A 19,206-nucleotide genomic window follows, 5' to 3' on the forward strand; every position below is an offset into this window, starting at 1 on the left:
ACCACAGGGACCTCCGGAAACGCTTTCGGATTAATCAACTCTTGGTCCAATTAAGAGTGGAATCTACATAGCTTGACTGGGGCTTGGGAGAATTAGTCCCACTCAACTGAAGACTCCTTTTCAATGGCTGTCACATGACCATGAAGCCAAGCAGGGTGTGACAAAGCAACACGCTTAACATTCCATTCTTGACCACGAACTCTTTCCTCTTCCTCAGAAATGGAGGCCAAAGGCAGGAAGTGGACTCTGGAACCTGAGGAGATCTGAGAGAGCCCTGTTACAAATAGTGGAAGTGGCAGAGTATGAACATATGCACATGAGTAGGGTGGGGTGAATGTCAAAGTGCTTAGGGGACACCAACCTAAGTGCATAAAGAACACAGGAGGGAGGGTGAATAGGGTGGGGAAATGAAGGGTTAGTCTGGGAAAGCCAAGGGATGGTCCAAAAGCCATGTAGGCTGTAAACTCATTGTGGAGCAAAGCACAGACCTAAGCCAAACTCTCTGTAAAGAGTCACCCCTACCTGGCTCAGCCTGACAACCTCTCGGGGTGTGCTGCTGCCAAGACCAGGAGTCTGGACAATGCCTTCTCCAATGAGCATTTTCAATGGATTACCCCGTCTCCCCCCTCCACCCCCTCGAAAAAAAAGCAAATAGAACGACTTCAGGAAGTACTCCGGATAGGGAGGGAGAGGGAAACCACTATTTAGAGAGTAAACATAGACTGCAAACAGCAGCCCACTGCAGAGAGAAGCAATGTGGCTTAGTGGGAAGAGCACGGGCTTGGGAGTCAGAGGTCGTGGGGTTCTAATCCCGGCTCTGCCACTTGTCAGCTGTGTGACTTTGAGCAAGTCACTTCACTTCTCTGTGCCTCAGTTACCTCATCTATAAAATGGGAATTAAGACTGTGAGTCCCACCTAGGACAACCTGACTACCTTGTATCTACCCAGCACTTAGAACGGTGCTTGGCACATAATAGTAATAATAATAATGGCATTTATTAAGCGCTTACTCTGTGCAACGTACTGTACTAAGCGCTAGGGAGGTTACAAGGTGATCAGGTTGTCCCATGGGAGGGCTCATAGTCTTAATCCCCATTTTACAGATGCAGTAACTGAGGCCCAGAGAAGTGAAGTGACTTGCCCAAAGTCACACAGCTGACAATTGGTGGAGGCAGGATTTGAACCCATGACCTCTGACTCCAAAACCCGAGCTCTATCCACTGTGCCACGCTGTTTCTCTTAAGCGTTTAACAAATACCATCATCATTATTATTAGAATCACAAATCAGAAGACAGACTCCAAAGTAGGCAGTGTGGCCACACAACATCATCATCATACAGATGTCACTGGCAGGATTATCTGCTCTGCCCAGGGGCCTGGTGCCCTTATCAGTGCCCTGGCCACCACCCATAGCCAGACTCTTTCCCTAACAGCTGTTTAACTCCTCCTCCACATGCTTCCCGATGACTCCAGGCTCAAAGATGCAGGCCCTCCTGCCTTCACAGCTCCCTCCTCTCCTTCTGCCCTTCCCATTCAATCACAGCTCAGGAGCCAAGGTGAGCAGAGAGATGTCCCAAATGGAAACAACTTCCCCTTGTGTGCAGATCAATAGGTAGAGGAATATATGAAAATATACAGAGAAGCAACGCAGCCTAGTGGATAAGGCAGACTCCCGGGCAGGGCAGAATGACCCCCAAACTGGGTAGACCACCCCCCAGCACACCGCCTCCCAGCAGACCCCCCCTAGGTGGGACAGATCACCCTTCCCTCCCTCCAGTATACTCCGGGAAAGACAGACTGTCTCCCCGCAGACCTCTGAACAGGACTGTCTCCTCAACAGAACCCCCATGAGGAGGGAGGGGGGGAAGATCCTCAGGCTTGGCAGAGGCTTGACCCCCCAGCAGACCTCCAGCAAGACAGACCATCTCCCAGGAGACCCTCCATGTGGGACAGACCACCTACCCAGCAGACCCCCAGGCAGGACAGACACCTCCCAGTAGAACCTCGGGCAGGGGAGACCATCCCCCCAGGACACCTCCAGGCAAGAAAGATTGACCCCAGCAGACCCCCAGACTGGGCAAATAATCCCTGAGTGGAACAACACTTCTACCCACCCTCCAGTGTCAGAGCAGCTTGGATGCCATTTCCAGAAGCCACATTCTCTCCTGCCCTTTCTGTTTTTGCATGACCTTGCCTGGGTCTCTGCAGGACTTTGAACCTCAGAATCCCCAAGAATCAGAAGTGAAAAGAGACGAACACAAGGACATTATTTTCTGTTGCCCAGGATTGCTCCACCTACTGCTGCTTCATTTTCTGCTGGTGTGTAAGATTGGATTTGATTATGGTCTTGAAGTCAGAAAGGAAGGACACCTGACAGGATGCTCTGGGGAGAATCCCTCTCTCTGTCGATCTAATGTAAAATAAATGGCAATTGATTTGTCCACATTGATTCAACCTGGCAACTTAGAAGAAAACTGCAATGTCACATAATTGTTGCTCTTAAAAAAATCATTACATCTAATTAGAGTAGTCTCAAAAACAACTCTCTAAAAGTGCCTCCTGAAATGAAATTAAGAATAATGAATCATCAGCCAAATGAGAGGCAGGCATTTTTACACTGCAGCACTACAGTTTGAGACTCAAGATTTGCTCAGCACAAGTGGGAGGAGCAGGATGGCCTAGTGGAAAGAGCATGGGCCCGAAAGGCAGAATACATGGGTAATAATCCTGCTCTGCCACTTGTGTTGGACAGGTCACAACTTCTCTGTGCCTCAGTTTCCTAAATTATAAAATCTGTTCTCCCTCCCACTTATACTTATGTGCCCCATGTGGGATGGGCCTGTGTTTGGTCTGCATATTCTCAATTAATCCCAGTCCTCAGTACAGTGCTTGGGGCATAATAAGTGCTTAAAAATACAATTGTTGTTATTACAAGTAGGAACCATCCTCAAAAGCTGCAAATACAACTGAAAAAAAAACCCTGTAGAAATATTTTCCTGAGAACAGAAGTCGACATCAAGCATCCACTCGTGGAGGAAAAGGAACCATATGTCCTTGTTCTGGGAAGATAACTGCTCACTTCTATGTGACTGCTAATTCTGTTGTACTCTCCCTAGTGCTTAATACAGTGCTCTGCACATAGTAGGTGCTCAATAAATAAATAAACCAACTGATTGATTTTACCAGCTAAACTGCCTCTCACAAAGCAGACAAGTAGCAGAGCCAGGATTAGAACCCAGGTCATTCTGACTCCAAGGCCCATGTTCTGTTCACCAGACCATGCTACGTCTGCAGTAAATACTCAGTTAATACCACTGGTTGATTGATTGGTTAGTCCTAATTGCATCCCCCTCCCTAGCAACATTTTCTAACTAATCCTTAACATTTGTTCTTTGACAACTTCCATGTCAATCAGTAGTATTTTTTGACCACCTCCTGTTTACAGAGAGCACTTGGAAGTGTACATTTGAGTAAGTAGATATCCTACCTGCCTTCGAGGAGTTCATAACCTAGAATGAGACACTGATTCCCAAGAGGGAGTTTGGTCTAGTCGCCTCATTCCCTCAGTACCTGCATTTTCCCAATCTCAGAACACTTCTTTCTGCAGAGAAGCATCAGGAAAATCAGGAAGGGGGTACTGGGTGTGGTAGCCAGAATGCCCTAATTAAGGGGAGACTGGTAGGGGGAGGGGACAGCAGGAGGGTGGTGGCTCCCCATTCCCAGCCTGGCCCCCAGCCAGCAGTTAGTCATTCAATTGTATTTATTGAGCACTTACTATGTGCAGAGCACTGTACTAAGTGTTTGAGAGAGTACAATGTAACAGTATAGCAGACATTCCCTGCCCACAACAAGCTTACAGTCTAGAATTTACAGCACTCCCTGGAAGTTCCCTCGGGCGACTCCCTCCCTGGTTTTTCTGCCACCCCTGAGGGAAACATTGCCAAGACCCGCCCTTTCCTCTCCATCCATACCGCTACCCTGCTCGTTCAAGCTCTCATCCTATCCCGTCTGGACTACTGCATCAGCCTTCTCTCTGATCTCCCATCCTCGTGTCTCTCCCCACTTCAATCCATACTTCATGCTGCTGCCTGGATTGTCTTTGTCCAGAAACGCTCTGGGCATGTTACTCCTCTCCTCAAAAAATCTCCAGTGGCTACCAATCAATCTGCGCATCAGGCAGAAACTCCTCACCCTCGCCTTCAAGGCTCTCCATCACCTCGCCCCCTCCTACCTCACCTCCCTTCTCTCCTTCTACAGCCCACCCCGCACCCTCCGCTCCTCTGCTGCTAATCTCCACACCGTACCTTGTTCTCGCCTGTCCCGCCATCGACCCCCGGCCCACATCATCCCCCGGGCCTGGAATGCCCTCCCTCTGCCCACCCGCCAAGCTTGCTCTCTTCCTCCCTTCAAGGCCCTATTGAGAGCTCACCTCCTCCAGGAGGCCTTCCCAGACTGAGCCCCTTCCTTCCTCTCCCCCTCGTCCCCCCTCCATCCCCCCTTCTTACCTCCTTCCCTTCCCCACAGCACCTGTATATATGTATATATGTTTGTACATATTTATTACTCTATTTATTTATTTTACTTGTACATATCTATTCTATTTATTTTATTTTGTTAGCATGTTTGGTTTTGTTCTCTGTCTCCCCCTTTTAGACTGTGAGCCCACTGTTGGGTAGGGACTGTCTCTATATGTTGCCAACTTGTACTTCCCAAGCGCTTAGTACAGTGCTCTGCACAAAGTAAGAGCTCAATAAATATGATTGATTGATTGGAAAACAAAAGAGGAGCCATTGTCTATTGATCAGAAACTCTTCACAGGGACATGAGATTCTAATAATAATGATATTTGTTGAGCGATTACTATGTACCCAACACCGTACTATGATCCCACATGGGGCTCACAGAGAAGTTACTGACCCAAAGTCACACAGCAGATAAGTGATGGAGTCGGAATTAGAACCCAGATCCTCTGTTGTTTCCACGAGGTAATGCTGCTGCTTGTCTAGGTTAAAAGCTGCCTTCTCCTACAGCAAGGGAACCTGACAATTCCCACAGAAAGCAACAGGTATGACCAACAACCATTCTTATTTTATTTTCAATATTTTATCCCAAAATGTTTTTAGTGGAAACTCCCATTTCTGAACCTCCCTGTGGCCTGGAACATCCTCCCTCTTCATACCTGACAATTACTCTCCCCACCTTTAATGCCCAAAGCCATCCTAGAATGTCACACAGCACACAAGCAGTCAACTAACACAGTCCCCATTCAATAGGCAAAGAAACAGAGGCACCCAGCATAGACACTTTCAGCAAGAGTTTAGTGAGCATTCCTCTAGAAAGCAATGCTGAATATTTGCCAAACTTTCTGAATACTCTATTAAACAGGATGGAGTGTTCAAGGACTTAGTTAACAAGGCCACATTGGTCACACTGTAGGAATAAAAAGTTTATTTCTCTGATAGAATCTCTGCAAAGAGGATTTAATGGTCTTCCCCTCTAGACTCTAAATTCCTTATGGGCAGGAAACATGACTTCTAACTCTGTTGTACTGTACTCTCCCAAGCCCGTAGTGCACTCTCTGCACACAATAATTGTTCAATAAATATCACTCATTGATTGATTGAAGGGTGAAGAGACATCTGTCTGAAGCCCCCTTAGACTGTACAGGTCTAGAGAGGAGTGGCCTTGGTAAGGTCATGCTGCTGCAAACCAAAAATATCTAAAATTGCATCCCTGGACCTTCTCCACCAACCTTCCTGTCTCACAAGCCCAAAACCTTGGGGTTACCCTCCATTTTCTCTCATTCAACCCACACATTCAATCTATCGCTAAATACTGTCAGTTCTACCTTTACAAACATTGCTAAACTCCTCCCTTATCTTTCCATCCAAACTAGTACCAGTTTAATTCAAGCACTTAATCCTATATCCTGTCTTGATTATTTTATCAGCCTCCTTACTGACCTCCTTGCCTCCTGTCTCTCCCCACTCCAGTCCATACTTCACTCTGCTGCCCACCCACAAAACGTTTTCTACAAAAACGTTCAGCCCATATTTCCCCACTCCTCAAGAACCTCCAGGGGTTGCCCATCGACTTCCACAAAGAAAAACTCCTTGCCATCTACTTCAAAGCACTTAATCACCTTGCCCCTTACTACCTCACCACCTCCTACTGCAACCCAGGCCACACACTTCACTCACTCCTCTAGTGCCAATTTACTCGCTGTACTTAGAACTCAATTATCTCACCGTTGACCTCTCACTCACATCCTGCCTCTGGCCTGAAACACCCTCCCACTTCAGATCCAGCAGAAAATTACTCTCCCCATCATCAAAGCCTTATTGAAGGCACATCTCTCCCAAAAGGCCATCCCTAAGTCCTTGTTCCTCTTTTCCCACTCCCTTCTTCATTGCTCTGACTTGCTCCCTTTACTCACCATCCCAACCCAGCAGTATCATTGATTGATTGATTGACCTCCTCCAATTCAAGTCATTTCAACAGCAGCAGCATCCCTAAATAATTCAAATGTGCGGATTGGTTGCACTGGGGAAGTTCCGTGGGTTCTGAACTCAATCAGACGGGACCAGGGAACCCCAGCGGAACACCCAGTGTCAGCAATGGTGGCCAGCTTCCTGAAGGGCCGAGGTCCATCGGCCCATTCGCACATCGAGACCCGTAAATTCACTGTGGACAGGGAACATGTCAATACCACTGACTGACTGATAGAGTGGGAATGGGCTGCCCTGGTGTGGGCAGGGAGGGTGGCTCCTGCAGTGACCCCAAGGGTGGAGGTTTGGTCCCCAGCAAGAAGAGACATTCCCACCCAGAGGTGGCAGTGAGAAGTGGGTGGGCTGGACTGGCACCAACATGCTTTTGGGTCAGGATTGGCTACTGCTGGGGAGTGAGTGGGTGTGCGGGGAGCTTTGCCAGACCATGCCCGCTGCTCCCAGCAGGCAGAGTACATCCTGGGATATGTTTCAAGACATTTGGGGGCAGTCACAGTGGAGCACTTACCCAAGTGTTTTCCCCCAGTCACACCACAGTGCCGGTCCAATCGCATCCATGTCGAGCTTGAACTTGGTGAGGCACAAGTCATCAATCAGCTGGCCATAGTGGGGCTCGTGGCAGGCAGAAGCCACAAAAAAATGGTGGGCTGAAAGGGAAAGTGAGAGAAAGGGGTGTTCGTCAGAACAACACAACTGGCACCCCATCCTCCTTCCCCAAGGGCTCCATCTGTTGGGAGAGGATGGCTCCTGCTCAGTCTCCTCTCCTTCTGGTTATGGACCACAGGACTTCTGTAGGTCCCAGCCAAAGCCTCCCCCTCAGCTCGGGGCCCTTCACCTCTAAACACGTCTCCCCCCCACATGCTTGTTGACTCGGGTGTGCGTTAAATCCCCCGGGGAACAGATGCCATCAGGTGGGGCTCCTGGCAGCCTCTGGGAGAGGCATGGAAGCCAGAAATGGAGGTAGAGTGAGTGATGCCGCTGGCTGTCCCGCCAGCCCCTTCCAGATGAGAGTGGAGGAGAATGGATGGCAGGCTGAAGGATTACAACAACTGGAAAGAGCCCCTGGCCACGGGAAGTCTGTCCTCCAGGGGAGCCCATCCTCCTGGGGAGCCCATCATCCCAGGCAGCCTGTCCTCCAGGGGAGCAGTTCTCAAAACTGTGCACTGAGACTCCAGTGGGAGAAACTGGGAAAAGGGAGAAAGGACAGACTGCCAACCAATCAATTACTGTGTGCAGAGCACAGTATTGAGAGCTGGGGAATAGGGGCAGAATTTCAGGTGGCCAAGGTGGACCAGAAACAAAGATGGGAGAGGTGCTGTAAACAGTGAGAAGAGAAGCACAAAGAATGGAGGACTACATAGTGGAGGGGACTGACAAGACAATCAATCAACAGTATTAATTTATTTTACAGTATTTAAGTGCTTACTATGTGCCAGGCACTGTACTAAGCACTGAGGTAGATACAAGCTAATCAGGCTGGACACAGTCTGTGTCCCACATGGGGCTCACAAGAGTAATCCCCTTTTACAGATGAGATAACAAATCACACAGATGACTATGGCAGAGCTGGGATTAGAATCCAGGTCCATGCTTATTGAGCACTTACTGTGGGAAGTGCACTGTACTAAGCACTTAGGAGAATACAAGAGTTGGTAGACACAGTCCCTGCCCTCAAGGATCTTAGAATCCAGTGTATGGAGTGAGGATTGGCTCTGTTCCACCCTGGCTTCAGGAAGGGGCTGCCACAGACTCTGAGAAGGGACCAAGAAGGGTCTGAGGCCATTTAAAAAGTGGCACTGGATAATAATAATATTAGTAATAATAGTTTTAGTATTTATTAAGGGCTTACTATGTGCCAATCAACAATTCAATCAAACAATAGCATTTGCATTGCACTAAGAGCAGGGGTATATACACAAGATAATCAAGTAGGATGCATCTCTGTTGCACATGGGGCTCACAATCCAAGTAAGAGGGAGAAAAGGTTTTGAATCCCTGTTTAACAGATGAGGAAACAGAGGCACAAAGAAATGATTTGCTCAAAGCTATCAAGCAGAGAAGTGGTGGAGTTGGGATTAGAACCCAGGACCTCTGTCTCCCAGGCCTACGCTCTTCCCACTTGGAAAGTGCAGGACTTTATAATAGTAATGATGGCATTTATTAAGCGTGTACTATGTGCAAAGCATATGACTGCAATATAGGCCTGAGTGTGGCAGGGAGAAGGGGGAGGGGGTAATCATGGGTGGATAAAGTATGAGAACAACTGGTTTAGGAAAAAAACAGAGAGGCCTCTGGGATCCCTGAGACTCAAAATAAAACTGACAACCACATCAAGCTTATCCCTGAAATCCTTAGAGGAGATGTCTTCCAGACCACTTTGAAAGAGAGCTTGGGCTGGTGGGCACGTCTGACTTGGGGGGGGGGGGGGGGGGGGGGGGGGGGCCTCTGGAATTCCTGCCCCCCTAGATGTTTGAAGAAGCATTTGCATCTCTGCTCCTCCTCTTCTTCTGATTGTATATTTGGCTATTTATGCCGGCTTGTTTCTCCCATTAGATTGCAAGCTGCATATGGGCAGGGGCACATCATTTACTTCTATCAAATGTCTCTGAAGCACTTGGACCAGTGCTTGGTACCCAGGAGGTGGGGGACTGGGGGAGAGGAGAAAGAGAAGAAGGAAGAAGCAGAGATGGCAGAGGAAGAGGAGGCGTCAAAGGCAGAGGTGGCAGAGGATAAAGCAGAGAAGGTGGCTGAGGAGAAGGTAAAGGCAGAGAAGGGCAGTCTAGAAAAGGAGAAGGACATTAAAATAAATTACAAGGGAAAATGGCAGTGTATAAGAATATTTATTTAAGTGCAGTGGGGTTGGGAGTGGAGTGACTATCAAGTGCTCCCCAAGAATACAGGTGATGCAGAGGGGGTGGCCATAAGGTGGGGAAATGAAGGTTTAATATGGGAAGGCTTCTTGGAGGAGATATTTTAGCAGGGCTTTGAAGATGGGGAGAGTGGAGGTCTGTCAGATATGAAGGGGGAGACTGTTCCAATCCAGAGGGAGGACATAGGCGAGGGGGTCAGTGGCTAGATAGACAAGACCCATGTACAGTGCATGGGTACAGTGCCTAGCCCACAAAAAGTGTAGGGTGAGTTGTAGTAGGAAATCAGTGAGGTAAAGCAGAAGTGGGAGATATGATTGATTGCTTTAAAACTGATAGTAAAGAGTTTCTGTTTGATGGGGAGAGCATGGGTAACCATGGCAGTTTTTGAGGAATAGGGAGACTTGGACTGAACATTTTTTAAAAAAAAAAAGAAAAATGATTCGGGCAGCAGAGTAAAGTATGGGCTAGACAGGGAAGGTACAGGAGGCAGGCTGATGCTGTTTAAGTGCTTAGGTCAGTGTGGTAGTTTGGATCGAGGGGAAAGGGAGAATTCTAGAGATGTTGTGAAGGTAGAAACAAGATTTCATGACAGATTGAATATATGGGCTGAAGGAGGGTGATAAATCAAGGATAATGGCATGGTTACTTGTGAGTCAGGGAGGGTAGTGGTGCTGTCTAAAGTGATGGGAATGTCAGGGGAAGGGCAGGGTTTGGATGGGAATATGAGGAGTTCTGTTCTGGATGTATCAAGTTTGAGGTGTAGGGGGGGGCACCCAAATAGAGATGTCCTGAAGGCAAGAGGAAATGCAAATTTGCAGAGAAGGAGAGAGGTCAAGGCTGGAGACATAGGTTTCCATCTATCACCTCCACGAATCACCTCCATATAGATGGGAGTCGAAGCTGTGGGAGGAAATGAGCTCCCCGAGGAAGTGGGTGAAAATGGAGAATAGAAGAAGACCCAGAACTGAACACTGAGGGACTCCCACAGATAGGGGAAGGGAGGCAGAAGAAGAGCCTGAGAAAAACATTCAAAATGAGCAGCCAGAGAGACGGGACGAGAACCAGGAGAGGACAGTGTCAATGAAGCCAAGGTTGGATAATGTTCCTAGTGGATGGGGGTCACTGACATTGTCGAAGGCAGTTGAGATGTTGAAGAGGATTAGGATGGAGTAGAGGCTGTTGGGTTTGGCAAGAGGGTGGTCACTGGTGACCTTAGAGAGGGCAGTTTCCATGCAGTGAAGGGGGCAGAAACCAGATTGAAGGGGGTCAAAAAAAGAATTTGAGAAGAGATGTTACCTAGGCAGATTGTTTCTGCTTGGCTGACCCCCTCCTTGATGCTGAGAGTGGTGAGGACCATCCATCTGAGCTGATGGAGCCTGAGATTCTGGCCAGGAGAGCAACTGGAACGGGGGGGAGGAGTGGAGAGTTTCAGATTTCCTGGGATGCAGGCAAATGGCATGGAGTAGTGGATAGACCATGGTCCTGGGAATCAGAAGATCATGGGTTCTAATACCAGCTCCACCCCTTTTTGATGGCATTTATTAAGCGCTTACTATGTGCAAAGCACTGTTATAAGCCACTTTGCTGTGTGACCTTCTGTCTCCCAGGCCCATACTTTACCCACTAGGCCATGCTGCTTCTACATGGTTTGTACTCTGGCCATGTGGTGGGGGTGAACCCAGGATAGCGGATCCCAGTGGGCCCCACCAGGAGGCGTGGACTCTGATAGTGGCCATCACAGATTGTTGAAGGAAAGGATTGTTGGACCAGCAACCAACGGAAGGCCACAGACAGCTTGTGCCAACATGACTGTCTGGGGGAAGGAATATTTAAATCACCAAAGCAATAAAAGGCCAGATACATGGGCAACATGTGCTCAGTGCCTGGACCAGCAGCCCTGGGCAGAGGCCACCATGGAAGGGGTGGTGTTAAAACCACCTGACTTGGAGCAAGCTGTTGTCCCTGACTTCTCTATAATGTACCCTTTTAGACTGTAAGCTCGTTGCAGGCAGGGAATCTGTTATATTGTTGTATGGTACTCTCTCAAGCGCTTAGTACAGTGCTCTGCACAAAGTAAGGGCTTAATAAATACAACAATGAATGAATGACTGTGAGCTCGTTGTGTCTACCAACTCTGTTATATTGTGCTCTGTCCAGCACTTAGTAGAATGCTTTGCCTACAGAAGGCATTCAAATACCATTAATTGATTAACTGATGGCAAGAGTGAGTGGAGGCAGTGGGTGTAAGTACTCACTTAAGCAGTTCAGAAAGGATTGGTAGGAGAGAGATGGGTGATAATTGGAGGGAGACTTAGGGGGTCAAGGGAGGGTTTTTGTTTTTTTAAGGACAGGGAAGTGGTTGAAGTTGGTGGTCAGAGAGGGGAAAAGGATACAAAGAGATGAGGGATGAGTTTGGGGGGATAGGTTAAGAGCAGGTGGGGGATCTTCCCTTGAGATACTGCAGGGAAGGGTAGGAGACAAAGGTGGTAGGAGGAGGATGGGACTGAAAGATGCAGGGGAGATTTTAGGAAGACCACACCTGATATTTTCAATTTTATCGATGAAGTACTTAGCCAGGCCTGACAGTGGAGGCGATGGGGGCTTGAGGAGGAAGTTAAATGTCAGAAGGGAAACTCTCAGTGTTTCCCTTCTACCTAACATCCAAATATGAAAGTCAAGGGATCCAAGACATCAATAAATAAATAAATGAATAAGAAGTATATTTGAGTATGTCCCCTGAGGGACACACTCATAGGGGAGGAAAGGACCTGGTTTCTAATCCCTGCTCTGCCACTTGTCTGCTATGTGATCTTGGGAGACTCGCTTAACTTCTCTGGGCCTCAGTTACCTACTCTGTAAACTGGGAATTAGGATTGTGAGCCCCATGTAGAGCATGGACTGGATCCAATCTGATTAGTTTGTATCTGCTCCAGTACTTAGTACAGTGTCTGGCACATAGTAAATGCTTAACAAGTACTATTATTTTTAAAAAACAAAAAACCAAAAAGAGGGAGATGTGAACAATTTCAAAATCTGGGTCAGTAACCTCAGGTGACAAAACCTACATGTATCATCTGTGCCAGAAGACCTAAATGAGTCACTTTCCCCTCCTGATACTCCCATCCCTTTCCTCCTAAAGCCCACTCTCTGACTGGAGGAAACACACTGGATTTTGAAGATGGGAAGAGTTGTGGTCCGGTGGCTTTAAAGGGGAAGGGAATTCCAGGAAGAAGAAAGTTGGGGAGTAAGGGATCAAAGGCCCAAGTGTTCAGAGGAGGCACAGCGAGAAGTTTGCTTTGGGAAGAGCAGAAGGGAGTCTGGAATGGAGCAGGTGGATTTATACCCTTTAAGCACTTGTCATTCCCCCTACTTACCCCTACAGCACTTATGTATATATACATAATTTCTCTCTTCCAGGAGGCATTCCCTGATTAATATCTTTTTCAGGTCACACCAAACCAACAACAGCCCATAACACTTATACAACTAGCATTAGCACTTATCTTTGTCTCAACTAATGCTAATTTCTTTTTTGGGGGGGGGGGGGGGTGGAGTTATTATTCTGCTACCTACACTTAGAGCATTGTTCTTTCTACTGCACCAACTTTAAATAATCGAGGCCTTTGTCTCTCCCACTTAGATTGCAGCTCCTTAGGGAGCACAGTCTATAGCTTCTACTTTTACTGTACTCTCCAAAGCACTTAGAACAAGACTCCACTATGCAAACATTGACACTTTTGCATTATTTACAAATCTTAACACAAAAGTTTGTGTACAAAGGAAAATGTGTGAATTAGGTGTTGAAACAGATTGGAGGGGGTAGTACTTGGTCCAGGAAGGCATCACATTTCAGGATAGCAACAGGTCCATTCTATTTTTAATAAAGAAATGTCCCCAACGTTCTTACGAAACCCATTCCAAAGCTCAATGATGCTTACTGCCTTTTTTTAAAAAAATGGTATTTGTTAAGCACTTACTGACTGCCAAGCACTGTTTAAAGCAGTGGGGTAGATACAAGTTAAATCAGGTTAGACATAGTCCCTGTCCCACATAGGGCTCACAGTCTAAATCGGAGGGAGAAGGATTTAATCATTTTACAAATGAGGTAACAAGCACAGAGAAGTGACTTGTCCATGGTCCCATAGCAGACAAGTGGCGGAGCAGGGATTAGAACTCAGATCCTCTGATACCTAGACCCCAACTCTTTACATTAACCCATGTTGCTTCTCTACCATTCTCCTTTTCTTCCTATTCTGTTTGCCCTTAGTGGAAATGCGGAAGAGTTGTTCCCCTTCCCCAGGGCTGCTGTCTAATTTCCACCTGTGAAACTCTTCCTAGCATTTAGTACAGTGCTCTGCACACAGTAAGTTCTCAATGAATATGATTGAATGAATGCTATTACAACTACTACCTGCACTACAACACCAAATATACTTGAAAACCAAAATGTGCCATCCCTCAAACTTACTCCAGATTCTCCAGTCTTTCTGCATCACCAGTGAACATTTACTGAGCAGCCTGGGGGGAGCAGAGAATCACTCAAGCTGATAGATTGGTTTCAACTACAAAGTGAAGGAGAAAAACTATATTTAAAGATCAATTCCACTGTATTGTTGAAGATACCACTAAGAACAAATGCAATGGACAGAGCCCTTTTTGAATCACTCCAGAGGGCAAATTGAACCAGCAAATACTAATGATTAGAGAAGTAGCATGGCCTTGTGGATAATAATAATAATGATGGTATGGTTAAGCGCTATGTGCGAAGCACTGTACTAAGCACTGGAGTGGATACAAGCAAATCAAGTTGAACACAGTCCCTGTCCCACAGTCGCAATCCCCATTTTACAGATGAGGTGACTGAGGCACAGAGAATTGAAGTGTTTTGCCCAAGGTCACCCAGTAGACAAGTGGCAGAGCAGGGACTAGAACCCATGATCTTCTGACTCCTAGGCCCATGCTCTTTCCACAGAGCACAGGACTGGGAATTGGAAGGACCTGGGTTCTAATCCCACCATTTGTCTGCTGGGTGACCTTGGGCAAGTTACTTCAAATCTCATCACTAGATGCAAGCTTTTTTCTGTCTTCTGGGTGCTGATGGAGCCAGGATCCAGAAGTCACGTCTAATGATCAATTAACATCACCAATGGTATTCATTGAGTGCTTACTATATGCAGAGCACTGTACTGAGCACTTGGGAAAGTATGATACAACAGAGTTGGCAGACACGTTCCCTGCCCACAAGGCACTTAACATCCAGAGGGGGTGACAGACATCAATATGAATCATTTATAATATATTATTTAAAAATATAGACATAAGTGCTGAGGGTGGGGTGAATATCAAATGCTCAAAGGTCACAGACACAAGGGCATAGACGATGCAGAAGGGAGAGGGAGCCGGGGAAGAGAGGGCTTAATTAATTGGGGAAGGTCTCTCGGAGGAGATAAGACCTTAACAAAGGTTTGAAGGTGGGGAGAGTGGAGGGCTGTACTCAATCACCTTGTCCCCTCCTTCCTCATCTCACTGCTCTCCTACTACAACCCAGCCCAGACACTTCGTTCCTCTGATGTTAACCGTCTCACTGTTCCTCGATCTCGCTTGCTTGCTGCTGACCTCTTGTCCACATCCTACCTCTGGCCTGGAATGCCCTCCCTCCTCCTATCAGACTGACAATTGTTCTCTCCCACTTCAGAGCCTTATTGAAGGCACATCTCCTTCAGGAAGCCTTCCCTGACTGAGCCCTCCTCTCCCACGCCCTTCTGTGCCACTCATACTTCCTCCTTCATTCATCCTCCCTCCCTTCCCCACAGCACACATGCAAGTATTTGTAAGTTATTTGTCTACTTAACGTCTGTCTCCCTCTCTAGACTATGAGCTCTTTGTGGGACGGGAATGTATCTGATGTCATACTGTACTCTCCCAAGTGCTTAGTACAGTGCTTTACAAACAGTAAGTGCTCAATAAATATGAATGAATGAATGGAGTGGGAGGGAGTCCCAGGCTATGTAATATGAACATGAGAAGGTAAGTTAGGTCATTACCAGGCTTCCAACAGTGACCAGAGGATGTTGGAGGAACCAGGTGAAAGTTGCCCCCTAGACATCCATCTTCGTGTTAATCTGCTGCATTATCCTCTCCCAAGCACTTAGTACAGTGTTCCGCACATAGTAAGTGTTCCATAATTACCACTGATTGATTGATTCACAACTCCCTTTAAATTCCTAACTTTCCCTTCTTGCATCCCATGATAGACACTTGTCCATGAACTCATCCAAGCACCTCTTAAACCTAGTGGGAATGAGTTTACCACTAACTGAAAAAGTGTTTCCCTGTGTGTGTTCTGCCACACCCCCTGCCCCCCTGCAAGCACCCCCATACTGGTGCCATGGAATTTGGGGAACATCTCCAAGTTCACCCTGTTCTTGGTGATTGGTTACGAAGTTTGGCGTAGTGGATAGAGCAGGGACCTGGGAATTGGAAAGTCATGGGTTCTAATCCCAGCTCTGCCACTTATTTGCTGTGTGACCTTGGGCTAGTATTTAACTTCTCTGTGCCTCTGTGCCTCAGTTCCCTCAGTTGTAAAATGGGGATTGAGACAGTGAGCCCAATGTGGGACAGGGACTGTGTCCAACCCTGTTTACTTGTATCCATCCCAGTACTTAATACAGTGCTTGGCACAAAGGAAGTGTTTAACAAATAACACAGTTAACGTTATTATTATTATTTTTAAAATTTCCATTCATGTGATGAAAGCGTTATTGTCCATAAACTTTTTTATGGTGTTTGCTGAGCACTTACTATGTGCCAGGCATTGTACTGAGCGCTGGGGTAGATAAAGATAATCAGGTTGGACACAGTCCACATCCCACTGGGGCTCATAGTCTAAATTGGAGGGAGGAGGATTCAACTCCCATTTTTCAGATGAGTTGAGGCACAGAGAAGTTAAGTGACTTGTCCAAAGTCACACAGCAGGTTAGTGGCAGAGTTGGGATTAGAACTCTGGTACTCTGGCTTCCAGGCCTGGACTCTTCCTACTAGGCCATGACTTCAGCTCATTTCCTGAAAGCCAGAAGGGTCCTGCAAATAACATGAGTCTGATATTCTGGGCAGAATCCAGATGAATAAAGAAAACATATAAAACAGAGTGCCATCAGTAACCACATTTATGTATATAGGTACACAGGCCACCACACCTGATGACATTTAGGATTTCATTTTTTTCATTGAAAGGAAACCTGATTAAGCTCTGAATGGTGAATAGCATCATCAGCACATTTCATCCTGAGTGTCCCAGGACACTACACAAGGAGGAACAAAGACAGAGGGGCAAACTAACCCACTCAAGATCAGTACACCTCTCCTGGAATGGTAGGCAGGGAAAAAGCATGGATGGTCGTGGGTAATGGAAATCTGCAGGAAATCCAAACATCTCATTCCTGTTAAGAGTTTCCTCTTCCTCTGGTAGGGCAGCTAGTCACTGATGGTCCACGCAGATACCTGACAGACCAATAACCGTGACATTCCACAAGGAGAACATAATGACGTCATATACATCATTTTGTGGAATCCCTCCCACGGCTTTCAGAATCCCAAGTGTATCTTCAGAGGGATTCCCTCATCCGCTCCCTAACTTGCTCCAGAGCCAAACTTCCTTCCCAGAATCCTCTGAGCAAAGGCAGTGCTTCCATTGGCAAGAGCTAAAGCAGGGAGAGGCTCTGGGTTTAAAATAAAAATACCAGACATGAAGGTGTCTGGTACCTTCTATATGCCGGGAAGAAAGTTAGACCAGCCAGACAAGTAGCCACCTCATCCTGGCAATTTATAGGATGTGGGTTCTTATCCCAGCTCCACCACTTATGAGCTGTGTGACTTTGGGCAAGTCACAACTTCTCTGTGCCTCAGTACCTCATCTGTAAAATGGGGATTAAGCCTGTGAATCCCACGTGGGACAACCTGATTACTTTGTATCTACCCCAGTGCTTATAACAGTGCTTAGCACACAGTAATCACTTAACAAATATCACCATTATTATTATTATTTCAGATTTGGACCAGGATCAGTGTAGACTCATTTGGTTGTCCCTTTTCAGTTTTGAGGTTGGTTAGAGCATTACATGAACTTAGAACAGTGCCAGCGTTTTAGAACAGTGCTTTGCACATAGTACGTGCTTAATAAATGCCATTATTATTATGAACTGCCAAAGCCTCACACAAGCTAGAGCCTGGGACAGCACGGGACTTCAGCTTTCAATTAAAAAGAAAAACAACAATCACAGCTAGAAATGTCCTGGCCAGAGTTGAGGGAGAGACCAAGTCCGCATCAAACTCTTTCCCTTTGCCTTTAAGGCACTCAATCAGCTCTCCTCCTTTTATCTCACTTCATTGATTTCCTACTACAACCCGGCTCACACACTCTGCTCCTCTAAGGTTCACTGTACCTCTATCCCGTTTTTTAAAAATGGTATTTGTTAAGCATTTACTATGTGCTAGGCACTGTGCTAAGCACTGGGGTAGATACAAGTTAATCAGGTTTGACACAGTCCCTGTCCCACAGTCTTAATCCCTATTTTACAGGTGAGGTAACTGATTTGCCCAGGGTCAAACAGCAGGCAAGACACGGAGCCAGAATTAGAAGCCAGGTCCTTTGGACTCTCAGGCCCATGCTCTAGCCACTAGGCCAGGATGCTTCTCTTTTCTCACTGCTAACCCCTTGCCCACATCCTCCCTCTGGTCTGAAACTCCTTCCCACTTCATATCTGACAGACAACCATTCTCCCAATCTTCAAAGCCCTACTGAAATCATATCTCCTCCAAGAGGAGAAATTACAGGTGGATCTGCACCCCTTAAGCACTCCACCCTGGCACCACAGCACTTATGTACATGTATATCTGTAATTTCTCCAAATGCCAGTTTTCCCCTCTAGTCCCTAATTTCCTAGTGGGTATGGATCATCTCTACCTACTTTATTGTACTATAATCTCTCAAGTGTTCAGTACAGTGCCCTGCACAAGCTAAGGTACTCGATAAATACCACTGATAGAATGATTAACTTCTCGCTGTTACCTTTAACTTGGTCGAAACATTCTGGTCATGCACTGGGCAGAGTAGTACAATGACCAAGGTAATGTGTAGAGAATATTTTGAGATCTGCAACTACAGACACTGTCTCAAGGCCAGGGTCCTCTCCTCCCCTTCTGCACTGATGAACACCCAAAGTCAGCTGGGACCCCGGACCAGTGACCACACGCCATTTGTCAGCAGTTCAGACGGCTCCATCACTGCTGCCAAAGGAAACACTTCAGCCTCAATAATTTTCCCCCAATAATTTTCAGAGAGACAACTGAAAGGCCAGATACATCAAAAGCCTGAGCTCATATCTCATTCTCAAAAAGTCTATTAGGTCAGGAGGGTGGAAGTGCCACAAACGGCAGAAACTAAAGAAGAAAAGAGACCATCTTTTAAGAGCAAATTTAAAGGGCAGCGGAAAGCAGAAAACGGGTTTTACCCAAACAAGTTATTTTGGGTAATGCAAAGAGGCAGATAAGCAGATAAAGTTAAGTGCTGTGTGACCAACGTGCCCAATCCCAATTTTATTTGACTAGTCTACTTATGGTGATCTGAGAATATAGATCCAAATCAGTGCAGGTTTGTGTAGGCCGAGGCTTATCCGCTGAGGTTAGGATGCTGGGAGGACTAGCTTCAGACACTTGGCCACCTCAACTGTTATTTGTTAAGTTCCTATTACGTGCCAAGCACTGTACTAAGCACTGACATAGCTGCAAATTAATCAGGTTAGAAAGAGATCTTGTCCCACATGGAATTTC

The 19,206-nt window shown here is 46.7% G+C and overlaps 1 protein-coding gene across 2 annotated transcripts in view; it reads right to left on the reverse strand.

The window, feature by feature from the left end:
• Positions 1–19,206, reverse strand: part of RAMP1 (receptor activity modifying protein 1) — a 120,487-nt gene that overhangs the window by 73,653 nt on the left and 27,628 nt on the right. Inside the window, exons 1-2 of one of the 2 annotated variants that reach the window (XM_038749448.1) lie at positions 13,847–13,901; positions 7,017–7,155 (exon numbers count right to left, since the gene is read on the reverse strand). In XM_038749448.1, coding sequence (XP_038605376.1) covers positions 7,017–7,155; positions 13,847–13,871 — 164 coding nt within the window. In that variant the 5' untranslated portion in view covers positions 13,872–13,901. Of the gene's footprint in view, positions 1–7,016; positions 7,156–13,846; positions 13,902–19,206 lie in introns of those variants that run through there. The other variant, XM_038749447.1, reaches the window with a different exon arrangement.

The sequence above is a fragment of the Tachyglossus aculeatus genome, chromosome 7 (genome assembly GCF_015852505.1).
Source record: "Tachyglossus aculeatus isolate mTacAcu1 chromosome 7, mTacAcu1.pri, whole genome shotgun sequence".
Lineage (NCBI taxonomy): Eukaryota > Metazoa > Chordata > Mammalia > Monotremata > Tachyglossidae > Tachyglossus > Tachyglossus aculeatus.